Source organism: Odontomachus brunneus, unplaced genomic scaffold (genome assembly GCF_010583005.1).
Source record: "Odontomachus brunneus isolate Ranch 3 - 2012 unplaced genomic scaffold, Obru_v1 Obru_scaffold_078, whole genome shotgun sequence".
NCBI classification, from domain to species: domain Eukaryota; kingdom Metazoa; phylum Arthropoda; class Insecta; order Hymenoptera; family Formicidae; genus Odontomachus; species Odontomachus brunneus.
This window is the reverse complement of record NW_022639528.1, coordinates 69,048-90,281: the sequence shown is the minus strand read 5'-3', so window position 1 is coordinate 90,281 and position 21,234 is coordinate 69,048. Positions and strand designations below refer to the sequence as shown.

At 35.2% G+C, this 21,234-nt stretch overlaps 2 protein-coding genes across 7 annotated transcripts in view; one reads left to right on the top strand and one right to left on the bottom strand.

Annotated features, from left to right (window-relative positions):
• Nucleotides 1-100: 100 nt before the first annotated feature.
• On the top strand, nucleotides 101-9,598 carry LOC116847437 (golgin subfamily A member 1). Of its 3 annotated transcripts, none has more exons than XM_032822439.1 (8): nucleotides 101-798; nucleotides 1,336-1,725; nucleotides 1,822-1,910; nucleotides 2,062-2,190; nucleotides 4,003-4,530; nucleotides 7,270-7,797; nucleotides 7,899-8,129; nucleotides 8,208-9,598. In XM_032822439.1, exons 2-8 carry the CDS (start codon nucleotides 1,464-1,466, stop codon nucleotides 8,361-8,363), a joined length of 1,923 nt encoding a protein of 640 aa, XP_032678330.1. In that variant the 5' UTR covers nucleotides 101-798; nucleotides 1,336-1,463; the 3' UTR covers nucleotides 8,364-9,598. The 3 variants fall into 3 exon arrangements, with proteins under 3 accessions (XP_032678330.1, XP_032678328.1, XP_032678329.1); XM_032822437.1 differs by having other exon boundaries at nucleotides 102-798; nucleotides 1,332-1,725; XM_032822438.1 differs by having other exon boundaries at nucleotides 105-798; nucleotides 1,332-1,725; nucleotides 4,003-4,395.
• Nucleotides 9,599-9,818: 220 nt separating this feature from the next.
• LOC116847436 (protein mahjong) overlaps nucleotides 9,819-21,234 on the bottom strand; it is a 13,841-nt gene continuing 2,425 nt past the window's right edge. For 3 of the 4 annotated variants that reach the window (XM_032822432.1, XM_032822434.1, XM_032822433.1), the window contains exons 3-16: nucleotides 17,465-18,832; nucleotides 17,007-17,216; nucleotides 16,643-16,809; nucleotides 16,257-16,503; nucleotides 16,047-16,169; nucleotides 15,492-15,791; nucleotides 15,128-15,322; nucleotides 14,667-14,908; nucleotides 14,330-14,590; nucleotides 14,032-14,221; nucleotides 13,657-13,953; nucleotides 13,103-13,508; nucleotides 12,743-12,982; nucleotides 9,819-11,840 (exon numbers count right to left, since the gene is read on the bottom strand). In XM_032822432.1, coding sequence (XP_032678323.1) covers nucleotides 11,617-11,840; nucleotides 12,743-12,982; nucleotides 13,103-13,508; nucleotides 13,657-13,953; nucleotides 14,032-14,221; nucleotides 14,330-14,590; nucleotides 14,667-14,908; nucleotides 15,128-15,322; nucleotides 15,492-15,791; nucleotides 16,047-16,169; nucleotides 16,257-16,503; nucleotides 16,643-16,809; nucleotides 17,007-17,216; nucleotides 17,465-18,832 — 4,470 coding nt within the window. In that variant the 3' untranslated portion in view covers nucleotides 9,819-11,616. The remainder of the gene's footprint in view (nucleotides 11,841-12,742; nucleotides 12,983-13,102; nucleotides 13,509-13,656; nucleotides 13,954-14,031; nucleotides 14,222-14,329; nucleotides 14,591-14,666; nucleotides 14,909-15,127; nucleotides 15,323-15,491; nucleotides 15,792-16,046; nucleotides 16,170-16,256; nucleotides 16,504-16,642; nucleotides 16,810-17,006; nucleotides 17,217-17,464; nucleotides 18,833-21,234) is intronic. The other variant, XM_032822435.1, reaches the window with a different exon arrangement.

Sequence of the window (21,234 nt, the reverse complement as noted above, 5' to 3'; positions counted from 1 at the left end):
GCTATAAACATGAGCACCTGGAAATGCTATTTATGCGAAAAAAAAGCAGCTGCAAATGAAAATAACAGTTTACACGTGTAAGGAAGTAGCTATCCAGGTTAGGTACATGTCACGCACTGGCACTTTTACTTTATATATATATATATATATATTATCATCTAATCGCTGCGCCTGCGCACTACGGTCAAAATATACTCCTTGGACATCGTCTGTCCTTTCATTCTGGGACAAGCTTCTCTTATAGGCAGCATAGGGCGATTAGCAATATAGTAGTATTATATATGTGTGCACGAGAAGGTGCGCGATAGTGAAAAAGTGGTTGGCGCTTACGTGACCGAGCAACATGGCAGCCGTCATAGCCGTCACGACCGTTTGCGTGTAACACGGCTAGACACGGTGGTGTGAGTGCTTTCGCGATCGGGAAACGCGAACTATGGATTCCGGGGATTGCTGAAGACAACGGACAACGGACGTGTGACGGATAATGAAGCGGTCGCGCGTTGTGCGTTTCACCTCACTGTGATCTTCGTCGGCGTGAGGATTAACGGGTGCGTGTTCAGGTCTGCGTGCATTACGTTTAAATTATACGTCGCAAGGGTTGACAGGTGGTGGTAGGTAGTGGTGATGGTGCATGCGTGTCATCGCTGTCGTTTCGCGTACTGATATTGAAACGGTAGCATTCGCACCATGTTCACCACCCTGAAGAACAAAATACGCGAGGAGATCGGTAGCGACGTGTCCACCGTCGTCAGAAACGCCGGCAGCATACGTGCCATTAATTCCAAACATGTGTCTCAGGTAAATATAACGTTGAACATTGGCATTGCATTGCTCATCGTCATTGTTAGAATTTTAACAATAGATTGCATCGATTTTGATAAGCATTCAATTAATGGATTTTCTTCGTGTAAATAGTATCGTAATCTAGAAGAGATTTAATAGGTCGATAACTCTCAATATCATTGCTGATGCAATTTGTCTTGAACTATACAGCTAATTACTGTCAATTAGTGTGCTAATGTTTTCATAATATAACCATTATATTATCTTATCTCTAACAAGAAATATCATTGAAGAAACATTAATTTATCAATTTATAATCATTTAATAATCTATAATAAATATGTGAATTTTATAGTCTTTCAAAAAAATTTAGAAATCTTTACTTGTAAATTGTGATTGTATCTAAAAAATAGAAAAGCAATTTCATCTCCATGTTGCTTCACTCCACATTGAATTTATTTTATTTAGTGTTAAAATAGAAAAATTTTTTTCTTAACTTTCTCAAATGAATCTTTTGATGTTAATAACATCAATTGTTATTGTTGCAGACAGGCTCTACAAGTAGTATTAGTGGTTCCCAAGTATCACTGGATGGATTGAGGGAAGAAAATGCTGCATCTCCCTCACCACCAGTTTCATTAAGAAGAGAGAATAGTTTTGAACTTAAGCTCAATGATGGAATGCAATTGTCTGCAAAAGATATTAAGAGATTTGAGAGCAGAGAGGATGAATGGAGAAAACGTTTGGCAAAAAAGGAGGCTGAGATGTTAAAGCGGGTGGAGAAAAAGGAAGAAGAATGGAAAGTCAGGTTTTTTGAAAAAGAGAAGGAATGGAAGAAAATTGTGGAGAGACAGGAGAAGGAAAAACGGAAATTAGAGGAAGAGATAAGAAAGATAGAAATTACAAAGCAGTCCTTAGAGCATGCTCTCAAAGATGCAGAAGGTAGTTCCAAATAACTGAGTTTTTAAAGCTCTTATCAATTGTTTTTTTCCTATTTTCATACAGAAGATTTAATTGATTCTCATAATTATTTTTTAGAGTATAAAAAGAAGTTGTACAGTTTTCAAGAGGATGCCGAACAGCTGGAAGGTTTTCAAACACAGGAGATGGCTAAAATTAAACATCTTGTAAGTTCTTTATAATATAGTTAGAATGTAGTACAGTTTTTTTGTTGATATTCAAGAGAGTATTGAGAAGCATTTTGTATTATTATATGAATAGTGAATAGTAATAGGTGATATGAGTATAATTATTTGCTACATTGCTTATTTATTTTAGTTACTGTCAAAAGAGCAGGAAGCAGAGGAAAAATCGCATCATTTGAAAGCTGCTACATCAGAAATAGAGAGCTTGAAGACCGAGGTTTCCCGTCTCCGACGATACGAGGATGAGTTGAACAATGTGCAAGTGAGTAGATTGTCCAAATTTATTTTTATCTGTTAAAATATCTTCTTTCAACTAGTTATTATTTTAATAGAATAACATCAATTCGTTTATTTTCTTTGATATTTAATTATGGTTTTTCCAATATTCTTTTATTTTAAATATGTGATCACGTATAACACACATCTGTATCGTGTAACTGTTGTGCAAGATATATGGAGAGTTTAAAATTAATGAACACTCATTTAAGTGACACTTTATATGTCTATCACATCGATATATATACAAATTTCTCCCTTAGAAAACAGGATTACTTATTAAGCACATAGCTCAACATATCTCTTAAATAATGCATTCACGCGCAAAAGCATACGTAGATATCGACATAGAATCGAATTTTTTGCTTCTATTGACAGTTAAGTACACTTGTCTTACGATTATGTGAATCATTGTCGACTGAACCTCAGAATTTACGCATTTCTCAAGCACGCTTGTTTGAAAAGGGATTTTATATTTGTATTACTTTATATTCGTGTTAATGTTTTTGACAATAATATTATATTGCTTTTTGTTTTGTCACAATTTGCCATATTTTCCTCTGCACCTTTTTTTCTTTTTGTTTTTTATCGACACACCGCTCAAACGTGAATTCATGACATATATATTACATGTGACTCTCACTGTAGTGAAATACGTTCAGATCGAGACTACGTGAGTTCCATAACTCTCGGTTACAATGTTATACTACGGCGCTGTCTCAGTATCAAGTCGCCCAATTGTTATCGGTATTGTTGACGTTGCATTCCAGTCGCTTAACCGAGAATTGACGGAGCGATCGATTAAACATTGCTGACCGCGTTTCTGCAAGAGAGAATTATATCTGGGAATTATTGAAGTGGAAAGAAACACGTTTCTCTACTTACCAAAGATAACAGGTGTTCTTGCGCGAGCTGAAACTCCGATTTCTGGGACTCGCGGATATACATCCTCCGCGTATATAGTACTCGGTGGTGTCACACTTGATGGTGACGTTTCCCTAGAGTTATGGAACAGCGACATTGCTAAAAAGTGATACCGAAAGTTTCGTGAACGCAACACACGCATGAAGATTGGAAAACTTTGGTAAACGAGAGAGCGTCGGAGATCAGAGTTAGGCGGTCGTGTCCGCTAATTCGCTGCTGCTACCGCTGATGCTAGAGGTACGTCTTCAAGGCTTTGCCGCTATCCGCTACGTTAGATTGCTACGTTCACTAGCTTCAACACACCATACTCATGCTTGTTTCTCGACGTGCTTTCGGAATATAAATTCTTGGTACCGAGCAAAACTTGACGAAATCTCTACTTAACGATAATGCACTTGTGTGTACGCTTAATCGCGACACTGCCTCAGGTACGATGAGGTAATCTTTCTGTTCTTGTTTACTCATAGAAGCTTTTTCTTTTCCTCTTCGATTTTCTCTTTTATCTTATTTTATGTGACTTTTATTTTAAATGGTGACGGTAGTTCTGTTTTCTCATTTTGAATGGAAAAATACGAAAAGGTCTGTGATTTTTGTTCTCTTGTATATGTGAGTCGTTTAGTTTCCAAAACTGGAAAGTAACTCGACACAGCAAGCGTCAAATACCGCAATTATCGTTCCTCTTGTTCACCTTTTCGTATTTTTGTGGTGTCGAGAGACATATCCTCTTATTTTTCGCTTAACAAACTTCTCGTGTGTTGTCGCTTTGATTAAGGTTCGCCGGGGAAGCTTTGTAAACTAAACAAGGGAGCTAAGTATAATTCCGTTAGAAGAGTATCAACAGACAATGGTCCGGTAATCGTGCTCTCACTTTCAGGACGAGATGGAAACAATGCGTCACTCCACTCAGCGAGAAAGGGCACAGCTCTCCTGCCAACTGGCGCAGACGGAGGAGGAGGTTCGCCACTTGAAGGACAAGGTGTTCGTGTTGGAACAAAGAATCGCCCTGGAAACGAACGATCAGGTGACGGTCGACGAAAGGATAGCCGATCTAATGCGCGAGCGAACGTTGCTGGAGAGAAAATTGGAGGAGGCGCACCTACACTTGTCCGACATAAAGACTAGCTGGTCTGGCAAGATCTCCAGTTTGGAGACGCAGGTCGGCAGGCTGAGCAGGCAAGCTGGCGAAGAGGGACTGGAGCGCAGGCGAGTCGAGCAGGAGAAGGAGAAGCTGAAACAGAGAATCAAGCAACTAGAGGCCGAGATTGAGGTGAACAATGTTGTCATAGCGACGAAAGACGCCAAGCTTTTGCGCATGACAGAGGACATCGACGAGATGGCCACGGAACTGAAAGAGCTCCGTGCCAGCGTCGATGACGAGGTGGAAGAGTTTAAGCGGCAAATTGTGAGTTACCGCGATATGTAGTGACACCAAGTTGCATGAAATCTTTAGATTGTCCTTCTGCCGAGAATCTTTCTTATCGAGTTACACCGAGTTATTCGTAGGCAGCGCCGAATTGTTTCCGGAAGCGGCGATAGGTGTGACAAACGATCACAGTGCTGAACGATTCATTTTCTAAGAAATGTCTTAAAACGAGCCGCGGAGTTGAAGTCTCGAACGCACGAGCTCCGTGTTCTTATATCGATCCGAGTCACGAGTTCGGAATATAATATAATCAATCCCACGACGTAGAGTATGACTTTCTCGTTGTTCTCACCAAAGACTGTGCATCGTCATTATCGGAGGAAAGCTTTGTCGTCTAATATCTCTTTTTCTTATTTGTCTTAATGCATCGGAAGAAAGAAAGAAAGAGGTACATGGCCACTTTGTCTATTCTCGATATACGCTTGTTGACAACAAAACTGGCGGCTTTGATCGTTTTCGATTCTTCATTACGTCCACGCGTTTACTTCCGGAACGCGCAGTCGACTGTCCCCCCGGCCATCAAATTTTATAAGACTGATGAATTCTATTTCCTCTAGACGGGAGATGCATTTGGACGTAGAGCTCTCGCGCTTGCGTATTTTACGTTCCAGTTTTCGAAATCTTGTTGTTGGAAGTTTCGCTAATATTCCTTATCTTCTAAGTTACGGATAACAACCGGTATGGTAATGAAGCGGTTGCCGCCAGACAGACTGTGCCGTATAAAGCAGTGTATTATCTGCTTCTCGCGGCGACTATCTTTGCTAAATTCAGGCCAAGTATATCGCAATGCATATTACATATATTCCTGCACGTTATCAACTGTGTCTTCAGGTAGAGTTTTTAACGGAACAAATTACGTTAAGTAAAAAAATCTTGATAGCAAGGCAAAAGACCGGATTAAATTTAACAAACAAATTTTCATGGTATAAGATAAAAGCATACCAATGACTGGATACTAATAATGCTAGTACCTTATTCTGAATATTCTTGCTGTTTTAGTTTTTAAATATAAATATTTAAACTTTCAACATATAGAATATGTGTATATATTCTATACTTATGTATAATATATATAACTTTTCTATATTATTTGAAACAATGGAGATTTGAAGTGGACAGAATATTACCTTGTATATTTTATATTAAAAGTTGAAATATTCGTTTTTTTTTCATTCGTATTTAAATACCAAAAATCGGCTAAAATAAAAAAAGATCAAATTTAAAGACCAAAACAATAGGAATGTCCAGAATTAAATACCAATGTGATGTCCAGAATTAGATACCAATGTGATTAGTATCCAGGCATTGGTACTTTCACCTTATATCATCGAGCGAACTTGTAGAATGCCAAGTGTATTAAATATTGTACATGAAATCGTGATTCAAAAGCGATAATTACATTGAGTCATTCTCATTTCGACGAATCGCACACCGTCCGTAGCAATCGAAACGAAAGTCTTATAGAGTTTGCGGTCGACGTAGTAGTTGTTGTTAGACAATCACCGGTTACACTCTCGGACACCCTTAGTACCTTGTTTGTGCCATCGCGTACGTCATAAAAAGGATTACAAGCGTGTCGTTTGGTCTCAGTATTATATATCGGAAACTGTATATCGGCAATATTGTCGCATGCTATCTAGGAGCTTGACGCTTCTTCTTTTGCTTGGCTTATCCCTTTTAGTCAGTACTTTGCACGTGCATTTATTGCGAGTCTTTTTGATTTTTGCTTTTTAACGTTTTTGTTGTTTTTATTATTGTTACTCTAAGCATGTTGAGAGAATTATCCGCCGCGTTTCTCGGGAAGATCCCCGTTGGAAGAATGCGTAAGTCGTTTGATTCCGTAATTTGCTCAGATTCGCTCTTTACTGATAATAGCATTACCCTCCTTTGTACATTACCTTTGTACATGGACATTAGATGCTGTATGCTGATATAATACATACATACATATATACAGATATATACATATATATTATATTTTTATGTACGACCGCACCTTATGTATATTTTATTTGTGGAATAAAGAAAGAAACCAAATATACAGTCTTTCTTGCATTTCACCCGTTTTTCGCTTCTTTTCCACCACTTTTTGTTCCCGAGTGAAACTTATCGATACTCAACCACAATTCCATCATGGAGAGGAAGGCCGTGAGAGATTTCATTTCAAAGTCGTCCTGCGCTTGTCGTTTACCGTGAAAGACAGATTCGATTTTGAGATGAAATCGGTTCTTTACACTGTAATCCTTGGAGCTGATAGCTATATTATTTTCTGCCACATTATCGATACACGTCAGTTACGTAGATTTATATTGCATAGTGCAAGAAATACCAAAGAGAATGCATTGTACCCGTTAGTTGGCTGTAAACCACTTCTAAATTTATAATAATAATTTATAAATCTGAGAATTTATAAATAACACATGTGGCAGTGATTATAAGACGCAACAGCCTAACAAAAACTCATTACAAGCGTTCTTCAAAAGCAAAAATGTACTGTTTCGAATTTCTCTGTTTCAGAAGAAATTTTTTAAAAGAGGAAAGTTCACGTAATTATTAGACGTTCTCTCACACGATTCAAATATTCACTTTAACATAATCGTAATAGTACATTATATAAATAACATACACACATGTACACGAAAGAAAAGATTATCATGAACATAAATAAGGGTAAAGCTGCATACGATTCAAATGAATTTATGTTTGTCATTTTCTCAGGAATTCTCTTCAAAGCAGATCAATCAGCTGAAAACAAACCTCGAGGACACCACGAGTGAACTCACTACAGCCACCAACGAGTTATCGAGTCTTCGATCGACTTTGGAAGAGGAGCGGTCGAACAATTCCTCTTTGCGTGTAGAATTGGCCCGTCTACGGCAGGTCCTCGAATCGGAAAGAGCGATGACGACGGAACTGCGCGTTTTTCTCGAGAAGGAGAGAGGCGAGAAGGATGCCGCGTTGCTGAGGAATGCTCAGGTATCACAGGACATGGAAATCGTGAAGCAGGAGAATCGACAGCAGGAGATCGAGAACACGGAACTGCAGAGTAGAGTCGAGCATCTGGAAGAGGATCTGGTCGGTAAGACAAAGGAGACAGAGCAAGCGGCAATTGCGTTGAAGGAGCTTGAGCGACGACTAGTGGAGCTGGAAGAGGTAGAACGTAGCAGGGAGAAGCTGGAAAGTAACGAAAGGATATTGAAGAGCAGCTTATTAGACTTGGAAGAACAATTGAGCGAAAAGAATAAAGTATGTCAATGTCATTCTGAAAACAATATTAATAAATCTACTATATGAAGTCATCATTTCTCTGGAATCTTTTTATCGTGTCTTCCTTTGTTTGCTTTCAGACAATCAAAGTTTTGCAGCAACGGTTGACCGACATGAAAAAGACACTCCAACGTGAGCTGAGAATTCCGACCTCGTCATTGGACAGCGACGTCGAGGCTTCCGCGGCGATTCTCAATCCGAGTTCATCTAAAACCGTCACTGCCAGACATAACAATTCTAGAGAGGATGACGTTAATTTTAAATATCTCAAGCATGTTCTCATCAAGTTCCTCACCAGCAGAGAGTACGAGGTGCGTATTCCCCTTCTCATCCGATTAATATCTCTATTTTCAGCGCCTAACTATTGTGCTTTCTTCTTTATCTTAAAGGCTCTCCATTTGACGAGGGCGGTGGCGACGTTGTTGCACTTCTCGCCGGAGGAAGAGCGTCTACTGCAGGAAACACTAGAGTGGAAAATGTCATGGTTTGGCACGAGGCCTAACTTAGGATTTGGACAAACCGCCAAGGCAATACCGCCCAGCTGATAATTGCAAAATGCTCTGTACTCGGCGGCAAGCGTCAGAGCGAGCATGAACTTTTGTCTGAGGTTCATTTGGTTCATGTACAGCAGAGGCAGCCACGACTGATTCCAAAGGGCATAAGAAAAAAAAAGAAAATAAGAAACACTATTAGAAGAATTATATAATGTTATAAATGGACTTTTTGAACTTTAACGCGCGTTTTAGCATTCGCGCTAGCACGATCTAACAAATTACAACATGCTCAAAGCTACTTAATCGCGGCGAAAGGTAGCTTTGTGAGACATCGTGCGACACATCTTTTTCAAGCGTATCAGACCATACGACGAAATTACCGATTTGTTGTATCACGTATGTACGTAACTGCGTAGATGTTGAAGCACAATTTCGAAGCGCTTAAACAAAGCACTTGCGCGTGATGGTATTGTGATACCCGACGTTTTTTTTGTGGCACGCTTAGACCGTGTGGTATACGTTTTAATACGCAAACGTCGTAATTTGTAACGCGCTGTGTCTTTGTCGAATGAAATGTTTCACGTGCAATATCGAGCACAACACAACGATGATATAAGCTTGGTCGTTGGTTACCCGCGTTACCTTTACAATCGACGGGCAGACCTTTGTGCGATAGACAAATTTAATACACAGCCATATGTTTGTATCAATAAAAGCATTCCTGGCGATTAACAGATTCAGCTGTTTTTTTCGTGTGTTCTCACGCATGAATATTTTTTGTTATTTATATTTAATTTCGACGAGTTATGTTTTTGTACGAGACAAGATCAAAGTACTTGCAAGTAGTAATTTAATTTCTGTAATTTAATAGAAATATTTAAGTCTATAATTTTAAGATGCGCATTCCACATCATGTAGTAATAATAATAATTCATTATGGAAAGCGATTAAATAGATATAAAGAATAGGAAATTATCAGGACGATGTTCCAGTCAGTTTTAACTGTCGACTAACTCTTTTCAGTTTACCCGCTAAACTTGTATTTAAGCATTAAATAGCCAATCTTATCATTCAAGAAACATAAAAATTGTCATAAAATATATCGATGCAAACAGATGCGAAAAATTCAGCACAATTGCATACGCGCATACACACAAATATAAATAAATGAGATATAAACAAATATAAACAAATATAAATAAAAGAATACTTCCTTCTAATTATTTTTTTCGAGTTTTCAAGAGCGCTTTTATATAGCTTTTGCATTAAACTTTCTTTTGAATAAATTATGTATATCATTTTAAAAATTGGCATTACAAATGGCGTAAGTATATAATTGCTGCGATAAGATATTGATCTAATAAGATTCAATTTAACTTATAACACAAGAAAAAGAGAAATACCTCCAAACAACCATCATTATTTTTACCACTGCATAATGCAGGATGACATATATACAATGATATATACACAGTAATAACCGAATTAAAAGAATTTCAATAGAAATTTATATATATAAATTTCTATTTTATTAATAACGAATTACACGATTTTGTGGACTTTTTACAAATATTCTATTTTATACATTAATTATATTCGTAATTATATTTGCATTTAATTAAAATAAAGTATGTCTATAAATTTTCGGTTGACACTTTATATATTATTATATTTAGATAAATAAAATAAAATTCCGCTAAATCTTTGAAACCTCAAAACATACACAGAAACGTAAAATACTTTCTTCTATCAGTAACATCAATATTATTTCTCATTCAACAATGTAAATACAATATAACGTGTGTTATTTAACAGTTACATTGTTAAATAGAAAATTATAACATTGATGTAATGTTACTGTCAGTTAATGTTTTTACTAGAATATTCTCAAATATATTACTTTATCTGTTATAAACAGTTATCTCGCGCTAACGGTATTGAATTTTACTCCCAATATTTAAATATCTCAAAAAATCGTTGAGAATATAGGATTTAGCGTATATTAAATATGTGTTTATAATAATTTATATCAATTATTTATAAAGATGTTCATCAATATTATTTCTCATTCAACAATGTAAATGCAATATAACGTGTGTTATATCGAATTCTCGCATACGCATGTAACCTTTCAAACTCGACACGTACAAACGTAAGTGATATTGGTTTCGGTATTTTACTGTATTATTTCTTTCACGATTTTTACAAAACTCAGTAAAATTATAAGGTACGAAACATTATAATGTTAATAGTAAAGAGTGAACGCGTATAAAAGCGCCCACACGATAGAGACTCGTAATCTGAAATATTTTAACAGCCCTGATTCCCGTGGAAGTCTGTAAAACTGCATAAATGTTGAGTGGAGGTAGTACCATGTGAAATATAAACGCATATCTAAAAAACATTAATAATACGATTATTATAATTAATAAATGACCTCGTATTAGGGAAGAAAAAGTAAGAGATTTCTATTTGTATAAAATAAAATAAATCATAGATATAAGATACGCTAAAAGTATATACACAATTTTAGAATTTACTCGTAAAAAAAAAACACTTTTTAAATATATTTGAACTGGAAGTTCAAACATATTTTTATAGATATAGTGTTTTGTTCCATCTTTTGCCTTTTCTCACAAATTACAAGGATAATATCCGGTTGTGCTGCAGTCTTACGATCGACTGATTATGAGCACAAGGACGTCACGGATTGATACTTGCTATTCGATTGAAAAGTATATATATAATATATAACATATTTTTATTCAATGATCGAACAGAATATTAGTAATAATCATTTACAATTGATTATCTGTGATTTGAGAAGTACGGACCCGTGACGCGAACAAAGACGCTCAAGTTACAATGGCTGGGTTCAGCTAGAAAATATTTATACATTTAGAGTATGCGCCATTAGCACGTTGAGTGTCACGCCATCTATATTTGAATGATGTGTAAGTTTCTGCAAGGATCATAAGATGACGATTTTACTTACCTAACTAGAAATGATTTTAGTACTTAATCGGATACTATCATATAGTTGACAATTTGTTAAATAATCTGACTTTCTATATATGATCGCGTGTGGTGACCAGAAAGTTCGGGTTCGATAAAATTCACACTCAAATCCAAGCGTGGCACTCCAGATGTTAATAATGCATCGCGATGAAATTGCTCTTTTTTCTAACTTTATATATATTTATATATATAAATATAAATAAATATGTATACACTATTATATTTATATATATTTATATATATGTATATATATTTATATGCACATGTGTGTGATTATCAATGATGTTCACGAAAACAATATTTCAAGATCGTCCATGTCTGACAAAGAGAAGTCATCTGAGAGATCGTTAATATCAACATTAGGATCATAATCTGCACTATCATCGCCAGAATCGTCTCCATCACCGCCATCCTCGTCGTCATCATCATCGTCATCATTGTTTTCTCTATCGTTCTGCTCATTATCATCGCCGTTGTCTTCTGCACCAGCGTCTGCATTATCACCGTCTGCTTTAACAGAAAAATACGAATAATTTACGATATAACTGATGAAACATAAATAAAAATCGACACTATTATGGAAATCTGTGTGTGTGTATGTGTTGTATGCACATATCACTACTACTATTTATATAGTTATTTATTATTAATGTATTTATAATTTATAGATATAATTATTTGTTATATAGTATTATATTTATTAGAGACGATTTAGTGTTAATTTTTCTATTCATTATTATTCGAATATTTCATAGATAGATAGATAGATAGATAGATAGATAGATAGATAGATAGAGATAGATAGATAGACAGATAGATAGATAAACAGATAGATAGATAGATAGATAGATAGATAGATAGATAGATAGACAGATAGATAGATAGATAGATAGATAGATAGAGATAGATAGATAGATAGATAGATAGATAGATAGATAGACAGACAGATAGATAGATAGATAGATAGATAGATAGATTAGATAGATAGATAGACAGATAGATAGATAGATAGATTAGATAGATAGATAGATAGATAGATAGATAAATATACAAACAAACAAACAAACAACAAACAAACAAACATACATACATACATACATACATACATACATACATACATACATACATACATACATACATACATACATACATCGCATGATACTATTATATTTCAGTAAATCTGCATTTTTCCGTGATTATCATTTACAAAGATGATAACCGTTGGGCTTATCTTGCAGTGATAAAAATTTTCATAATCTTGGCGACAATTTTTTATATACTAATACTTTGTTAGTATTAAATATTTTTAATTATGTTTGTCCATTTAATTTAAACCAGTAGAGTTTTCCTATTTCTTTTTAACACCTAGATATAAATTTTGCGACAAATAATGTAGCAACATTAATTTTTACCGTCTGCGTTATTATCATCAGACCCCGAATTTGAACCGTCATCATCACTGGCATCAAGATCCTCCTCCTCATCATCCTCATCGGCTTCATCTTCGTCATCTCTACGTCTTCCAACATCGTACAATCTAACGCACGATTCCTGTATACTTGAGAATTCACCCGCATTTTCCACTATAGCAATCTGCGTATCATACTTGTTGCACGCAAGACCATAAATTCCTCTTTTTACATCGTAAGTTGCTGAAATATGAGACAGCAGTTAGTTATGAAATCAGTATATTAATTACAACTAAATCAGTGTATTAATTACAACTAAAATCGCATTTTGTTTCGAAACCGCATTAACAAAAATTAACTTACCTATATTACTATAATCTAAAGCATCTAAGGTCTTAAAGGAAGTTGCAAAATGAGCCTCGTCGGTCTCTTGGTCTAACGACATTGCATATATAATATTATTGACTGGCGAAAAGATTATCTCCATTTCGTCTAAAGTGGGAACTGTTTTCAGTAGATGAAACGTTCTTAAGTCCCATACTTCGGTGTTAGACACAACCTCCATTCCATTTGGATGAAAAACTCCGTTCAACGCTTGATTCAATTTGTCGAATTTATGGATTTCTTTGCTCGAATTAACGTCCCACAAAATACCGTCGCTGAGCACCAACTCATCATTCATACTGAAGGTTGCACGATTTTTTGTATACTGATTCGAAATCGATGGTGTCAAAGTTGTTAGTAATTTTCCCGTTACTATATCATATATCTAAAATAAGTACATATACGAGTATAAGAAATAGACAATATAAAAATATTCAGACTTCCAGATTTAATTCAATTAGAAAGTAATGCAGAAAACATAATATTTTATCATATAATACTATTAATATGCAATCAAGTAACATGCAATTTACCGTCGCGCTCTCTCCTTGTGTACCAATTACTCTGTCTTGTAATTTCCCGAATTCTACATAATCCTCAGTCTCCAAAGGTAGTTTCATTTCAAAGAAGCCAGTACCCATATCCCAGAGGGCTGACATAGGGCTTCTCCAAGCAGTTGAGGTCAACAAAAGATTACCACGTTGATTACATTCTATATGATACACATACGACTCATGGCACTGATAAGTTGCCTCCTCCATTCCTGTATGAGTATTGAACATCTTGATGTCTCCAGAATGAGTGCCCAGAAAGAGGTATTGCGTACATGGCTGTATAGGAAAGTATATTTTTTAAGATATACATAGAATATACAAGAACCATCTGAATAATTAATACAAAAAATTTACCGAAAAAGCGCAACAAGTGAAGATTCCTCCCACATCGGTAGGCCGGAAAGTTTTTACAGGACAAAAACGGCTGTAAATGTATTTCCTATCTAACTTCCTACTATCCATCCCTAACGATCGTCTCGCTAATCTCACTGTCACGTTTGTGGGCAAAGAATTTTTTATACACGGGTCTGGACACTTGTGTGGCCTGTAATTAAATAATTGAAATAGAATCGCTTCACTGAAAATAATCCTGTCTAAAATTATAGGTAGAATTCTTTTTTAACGTAACATCGAGAGAGATTTTAATACTTACTCGAAAAGATTAAACTGCGCACATGTCACCATGGGATTTTTACAGAGAGCATGTTGATTAGTTAGATATTCTGTAATAATAGAATCTAGAGTGACAGATACATTGGAGGTAACTACGCCAGGTCCTCCGCCACCTCCAGGATCTCTGGAAATTTGTTTTTGTAAAGATCTACAACTCGTAGTTTGCAATTGCATTGTAGATATTGCAGGCTGACAACTAGTTGAAGTGACTAGAGGTGCTTTATCGGATGATGTTGATTTCCTATAATAAAACGGTATGTATATTGAGAAACGGTAGAGACAAAACATGACATGTTAGAGATGTGCACGAGTCTTACTTTTGACTAATTTGTAACTTAATCGGCTGATTTACGATAGTCGAAATGACGTTTTGATTCAAACAATCTGTAAATTTTAATCGAACGTTATTGTTGACAGTTGGTGAACTAGAACATGAAGTCGAGTGAGATATAAATCGAGATGATGATGTTGGAGTAGTATTGTTTCTACAGGTGGTTTCTCTTGGCGTACATCTGCTTGTATTATATAAGTGAGCACCAGGAGAGAAACTGTTTCTTGGCTGAAACAAATAACATAACTTATGTTATCAATAGTACAAAAAGAAAATAGATAAATTATCAGATGCATCTTGTAAATAAAAAACAAAAAAAGACATGTATGCTGCAAATATATTAATCAATGTATATTTATAAGTATAACAATGCTAACGTGTATATATATATATAATGCTTATAAAAAATAGTATAAAAGCACAAATTTCTTTAATATATAAACATACAGTTACGTTCACAGGATTCCGGTATGTAAATGGTTGATATGCTACGGACTTCATAATCGCAGACGAATCCAAGTTTGCTTCTATATGTAATGTATTAGCTGTTTCAGTTAATCCCTTCGACATAAGATGCTGATGTATCAATTGATTGAGTTGTTGTTCGTTATATTGTATTCTTGTTTGTGCCACAACATTTGCCTTTAAAAAGCAAATATACATATATTAATTATATATAATATAATCCAGAACTTTTATAAGTTGCTAAACGCAACTCCGAATTTATCAAACTTAAAACTGAAAAAAGTGCTATAAGATACAACTTACACATATGCGTGAAAAAAGAAATAGCAAACCAAAAGCTGCTTACCCTGTGTAAACTGACTAAAGACATTTCATACTCTGCACCTGTTGGTTTTGCTTTACCAGATACTCTTTCGATCAATTCCAAAGCGTATTTTTGAAAAGTAACGTGTTCCTGTCGCTTTTCTTGCAAGATCGGATCTTTCATGAGGGATTGTATCTGTCCATCCGTGAACATTGGTAACTTACTAATAATCTGCTTGACTTTCTCACTACGTGCTAGTCCAGCTAATGCACGACACGCTAGTGCTCGTATGCTATCGGCGTCAGTGATTGGTGTCTTCACCATCATTAACTGCAGTAATACCTGTGATAAACATTATTTTATAGTTTAATATAATTTAAAAAAATAGTCTACAATATAGGGGACTATTTTTTTTTTAGCTAAATTAGGTTGCATTTTTATCATTAAAGTGGAACAAGTTTATAATTTAGCGTAGAAAGGAAAAAGAATAAAGTTTCAGCACTAGTTCAATTAAAAAGAACAAGTCTAACGATTGTTCAAATGATTATCTAATTCGTGATTATTTGAGAATCATGATTATATTTTACGTAAACATACCATGATTCCGTTATTTGATCTCACGCTTTCCCAGATTTTTTGTATCAATTCTTCACTGTTGTGAATGTTCGTTTTCTTTTTAGCAGATCCTGTTATAGAGTATCTGGCTACATTTCCACCAATCTTAAGCATAATAAAAAATGACATCCTTAGACATTATATTACAAATAATATTATATAATATTATATAATGTGAGTAATGAAACATACTCTGTTCATGGGAGCGCATACACAATTAATCACAGCTCTAAGTGCTGCTCTCTGCACATCAGCGTCCGCAACGATTTCACATTCAGCCGCGGCTAGCAGAAGATTGATCGCCATTGTCATCGACATATCTGGCATATCTACCCTTTCACATAACAGTAACATGACTTTAGGGACAACGGAACAGATTGCAATCACATCCAAACACGATCTTACGGTTTCTGCACTAGAAGTGTGTTGCATGTGTACCCTAAAAGGGAAACAGAGAGAAATCTCTTTTATTAGAGTAGATCTTTTGCATCACTTGACTTTTCATTAAATTGAAAAACTGAGATATAAAATTAAAAAATTTGACAGAAACTATCGTTGATCACGCGATGTTGCCTTACCGTCCACTGTAGTTCCATTCACGAGCAAAAGCTATGATTTGTAATAATAATGTGATGCCACCCAAACGATGCAGTTCTTCAACTGGTGGCCACACTGCTCTGACTGACATTAATTCTTGAAGTATCTCTACTTTTGCCTGAACTTCCTCACTACTAAGTTTACACGCCTAAAATATTACACACATACATATACGTAACATATAAATATTAGAGATACATACACACACACGTAAACACATAATAAATAATTAATCAATAACAATACAAATCGCGAATTATTGTAGCTTTAATTGTTTAAAGACTAAACGTAAATGGACTATAATCAACATGTGACAAAAATATAATAAGTTGTTGGATATCTCACTTTGTAAGGCGGTAAAGAAGGCTGCCATGTATCGCGATCAGTTCTAACATTTTCCGCCCTTTGCAGTTGTTCAGCTTTCAGATGTAGATGTGCTTCCATATATCTCTTTAAAGCGACAGCTACGTGTCTTACTATCTGTCTCGATGCGCACTCTTCATCATCATTTATAGCCGGCTCCTCTTCGATATTTAGAATCGACAAGGTAGATATCTAAAACAGGATTCAATGTCATCAGAATGAATTTCGCGTTACCTCCTTTGCAATAAAATTCCACTGCTTGCTTTACAAATTAAATAAATATTGATATTATAATTATTATACTATATTATGTACATTTTTTTACTTATTTATTACATATTCTTATCACTTTTTACAATATTGTAATGCTAAATATATTCTTGGTAATAGTAAGTTTACTTTTATCAACGCAGCACGGAAAATAATTGTCGATCTCTTACCACATTAAACAGTTTCCTCAAACCGTCCTGCGCATCAAATTCTTCGAGTATGACTTTGAATGGAAAAGAAAATCCAAAGAACATGGTCGCGTGACATCTCCCAGAGTCATGGCTACGTTCCAATAACCATAACGCGTAAGTAACGAGATCTGATATAATATGCTTCGGCAACAAACACACACGTTCCATGGCATCTTCGCAATATGCTAAATAATAAAGACATATGGAAACACCGGTCGCCGCTACGCTCGGTCTCGGCACATCTAACAACCGTTGCAGGCCGCCGACGTTGAGGAACTCTATCGAGAATTTCTTATGGCAGAGCAACGACGCGAGATACTTGAGAGCTTCGAAGGCGAGTCTGCTGTCCTTGGTCTCGCGCACGTTTATGTAATTCAGAATCAACTCCAGGGCATTTTGTTCAAATACGTGGCCGAGGAATTCCTGGTACTCGCCCATGGGTGTAAGATAACGCAGTATTAGGATCTGCCGAGTCGCAAGTGTCGGTGGATGCATCTGCACGTTACCGATCACGTAAGACTCCATCTCAGCCCAGGACGAGTTCGAGTTACTCTCCAACAACGAAGAATGTGCGCTGGAGTTGAGTAACATGCCGGACGACTTTTGCAGATTACGAACACAGGGTGAGTTTGCGTTTCTCGACAATAGTTGCATGCCACTCGGCCTGGACGGCGTTACTTGCGAATTGTTCGGTGTTTTTGGTATACACAACGGCGGAGACATGATCTCGGGATACGAGGTGTCGCTATTTCCTTTCACAGTAGTTTGCTCACAATCAGAGTTGCTCCTCTTCTTCTTGGAGACTGGTATGTCGTCGAAATTACGTGTGGAGTCGTCCTCGTCAGAAAAAAGTGAGTCTCGTGTCGTATTCTTCGTAATGCCGTTTTCGTATCGTTTGTCGCGTACTTTCCGCTTACCGGGCACACCTCTGTTATCGGAATCGTTGCTGACATTGTTTCTGTCTTGCCCGAAATGAGCAAACGGCCTAGTGTTCGTCGCCACTTGACGATCCTCATGTGCTGTTTCCTGCAGCATGTGCAACCGCTGTAACATCAACGGTACCATCTTGGCATTTTGTTCCCTAAATCCCGTGGCGATGTCTTGTACTTCCATCGCGGCTGCTAAAAGACCAGTTGAGTAACTCCGCAACGGCTCAACGGCCTTCTCTGACCAGCTGAATAATTTGTTTATGAGACCATCCATATCTGGCTGAAATACTGCTGAAGTTTCCAAACCAGGAAGTATGTCTAGCATTAGACGACAGGCGGCGATGTTGAGCTTTTTGACGTCTCTACCACTTACTCCTGCTCGACCATAGTAATTGTCTCTCAGGTAGTCATTTATTAACTAAAAGCAAACATATATCATGGAAAAATTAATAATATAATAATAATTTATAAAATAATCATTTAATTTCACAGCAGTATTTAATAATTAATAATAAATAATAATTTATAAAAATATACATATAAAATATATATAATATATATACAAAAATTATATATACAGGGTGTCTGATTCGTACCATACCAGAACTAGAATATATAGCTAGAATAGATCGGGGTGAGTAATGGAATCGGTGTCTTTTTTTAAACAACGTAAAATTTTTAGATATTAACGATAAAAGATTTGTACTGACAAGGGGAGGACCAGGTGACTCACCCTAGGATTTTGACTCCAATTTTTTTAATTATTCTGGAGATGAAAAAAAAGATACGTGTCCCGGCGTTTGATAGAATAGGCCTTAGTTTCCGAGTAATAAATTTGTGAAAATTGGCCATATCCGAAGCGCACCGCGGCGCGCCATATGAGCCTTCCCGGTAACTGTACTTCCAACCAGTGCAGTTGGCTTCATGAGTTAGGTGCTTGGTTCATAATTCGTAAGATCCAAGTTCGCTCACGGAGGTGAGCAATAATTTTTTTTTTTTAATGAGTGTTTTTATTTATTTTTATTTATTTTGATGATGTTGATATAGTATGCAAATTTTTGAAATAGAAAATTTAATTTAATATCACATTCTAAACATTAATTTAAATTTAATTTTAAGGAAATTTTAATTCAAGTAATAATATTTTAAATAATAAATAAGTAATAATAATAATAATAATATATAAGTTATTTGTACCGACAGCTCTCTTCGCGAGAAGACGCAATAAAGATTCATTCTTTAATTCATTCACAATTATCATCGGGAGCTTTTACAGATATGATCAAGTACGCTTGGTTTGCATCAAAATTAATTCCTAAAAGAAATGTATTTCGAAACGTCAACGAAATATGTTTCCCCCCGGACTTACGGAAAAATAAATGTATATGTGATACTCTTTCATTTATTCATTGTACAAACTGTAGAAAATTTATATGCTTTAAATGTTTTTATAATGTTTATCATTCAGGTAATTGTTCCGCATTCCGAAATAATTTAATTTTGTAATAAATCCGCAATACTTAAATAATTGAATTTTGTAATAAAAATATTCACATTCACATTTCAGATGTTTGTTTATTCTTCTTCTTCTGCGATTAATTATTTTAAAAATTAGAAATTTAAAATACTGTTAATATTATTTCCAATTAAATTTTAAATTTAAACAATTTGAAAATTTAGATATGTTGCCTTTATATATTATCCACAAATAACATATATTATTATTATTATTACTTATTTATTATTTAAAATATTATTACTTGAATTAAAATTTCCTTAAAATTAAATTTAAATTAATGTTTAGAATGTGATATTAAATTAAATTTTCTATTTCAAAAATTTGCATACTATATCAACATCATCAAAATAAATAAAAATAAATAAAAACACTCATTAAAAAAAAAAAAATTATTGCTCATCTCCGTGAGCGAACTTGGATCTTACGAATTATGAAGCAAGCACCTAACTCATGAAGCCAACTGCACTGGTTGGAAATACACTTACCGGGAAGGCTCATATGGCGCGCCGCGGTGCGCTTCGGATATGGCCAATTTTCACAAATTTATTACTCCGAAACTAAGGCCTATTCTATCAAACGCCGGGACACGTATCTTTTTTTTTCATCTCCAGAATAATTAAAAAAATTGGAATCAAAATCCTAGGGTGAGTCACCTGGTCCTCCCCTTGTGAGTGCTAGCCCAGTGGCCAATCAGTACGCGCGCTGCGGTAAGAAGAACGGTATACGCGCTGTCGCATGGGCATAAGAGGCTAGCTAAGCCAGCTTCCTAGCAACATGTTTTTTGGTGCGAATCAGATACCCTGTATATAATGTAGATGTATGTGTTCAGGGTAAGTTAGATTCTAAAATATCTGTTGTTTTTATATTAAAAGAAAATGTGTAAGAAATAAATTGTGTTTGTAACAAATATTGCAGTCAGTCAATTCTACAAACTATACAATTTATTTCTCGTATATTTGCTTCTAATATAAAAAGACAACAAAGATATTTTAGGAATGTTCTAAGTGTTAGGTGATTTACCTATATAATAATAGTAGTAATAGATAAAAGTATACATCTCATACTGATGTACATATTAAATGTTTACATTTAAACTGCATATTACATTTAAAAATGGTTTATCTTAAACAGTATATTATTCAATAAACATATATTATGTATGGAAAAATTAATAAGTAACATTGTCATATATAATTGCACAGCAACAATTAATAATATTAATTAATAGTAGATATTTGTAATATATACTTGTTGATATATATATATATATATATATATATATATATATATATATATATATA

Coding starts and splice junctions, on each gene's coding strand:
- LOC116847437 (XM_032822437.1), top strand. CDS start 688: ATGTTCACCACCCTGAAGAACAAAATACGCGAGGAGATCGGTAGCGAC. Junction 1,911..2,061: donor TGGCTAAAATTAAACATCTT/GTAAGTTCTTTA, acceptor TATTTATTTTAG/TTACTGTCAAAAGAGCAGGA. Junction 4,531..7,269: donor AAGAGTTTAAGCGGCAAATT/GTGAGTTACCGC, acceptor TCATTTTCTCAG/GAATTCTCTTCAAAGCAGAT.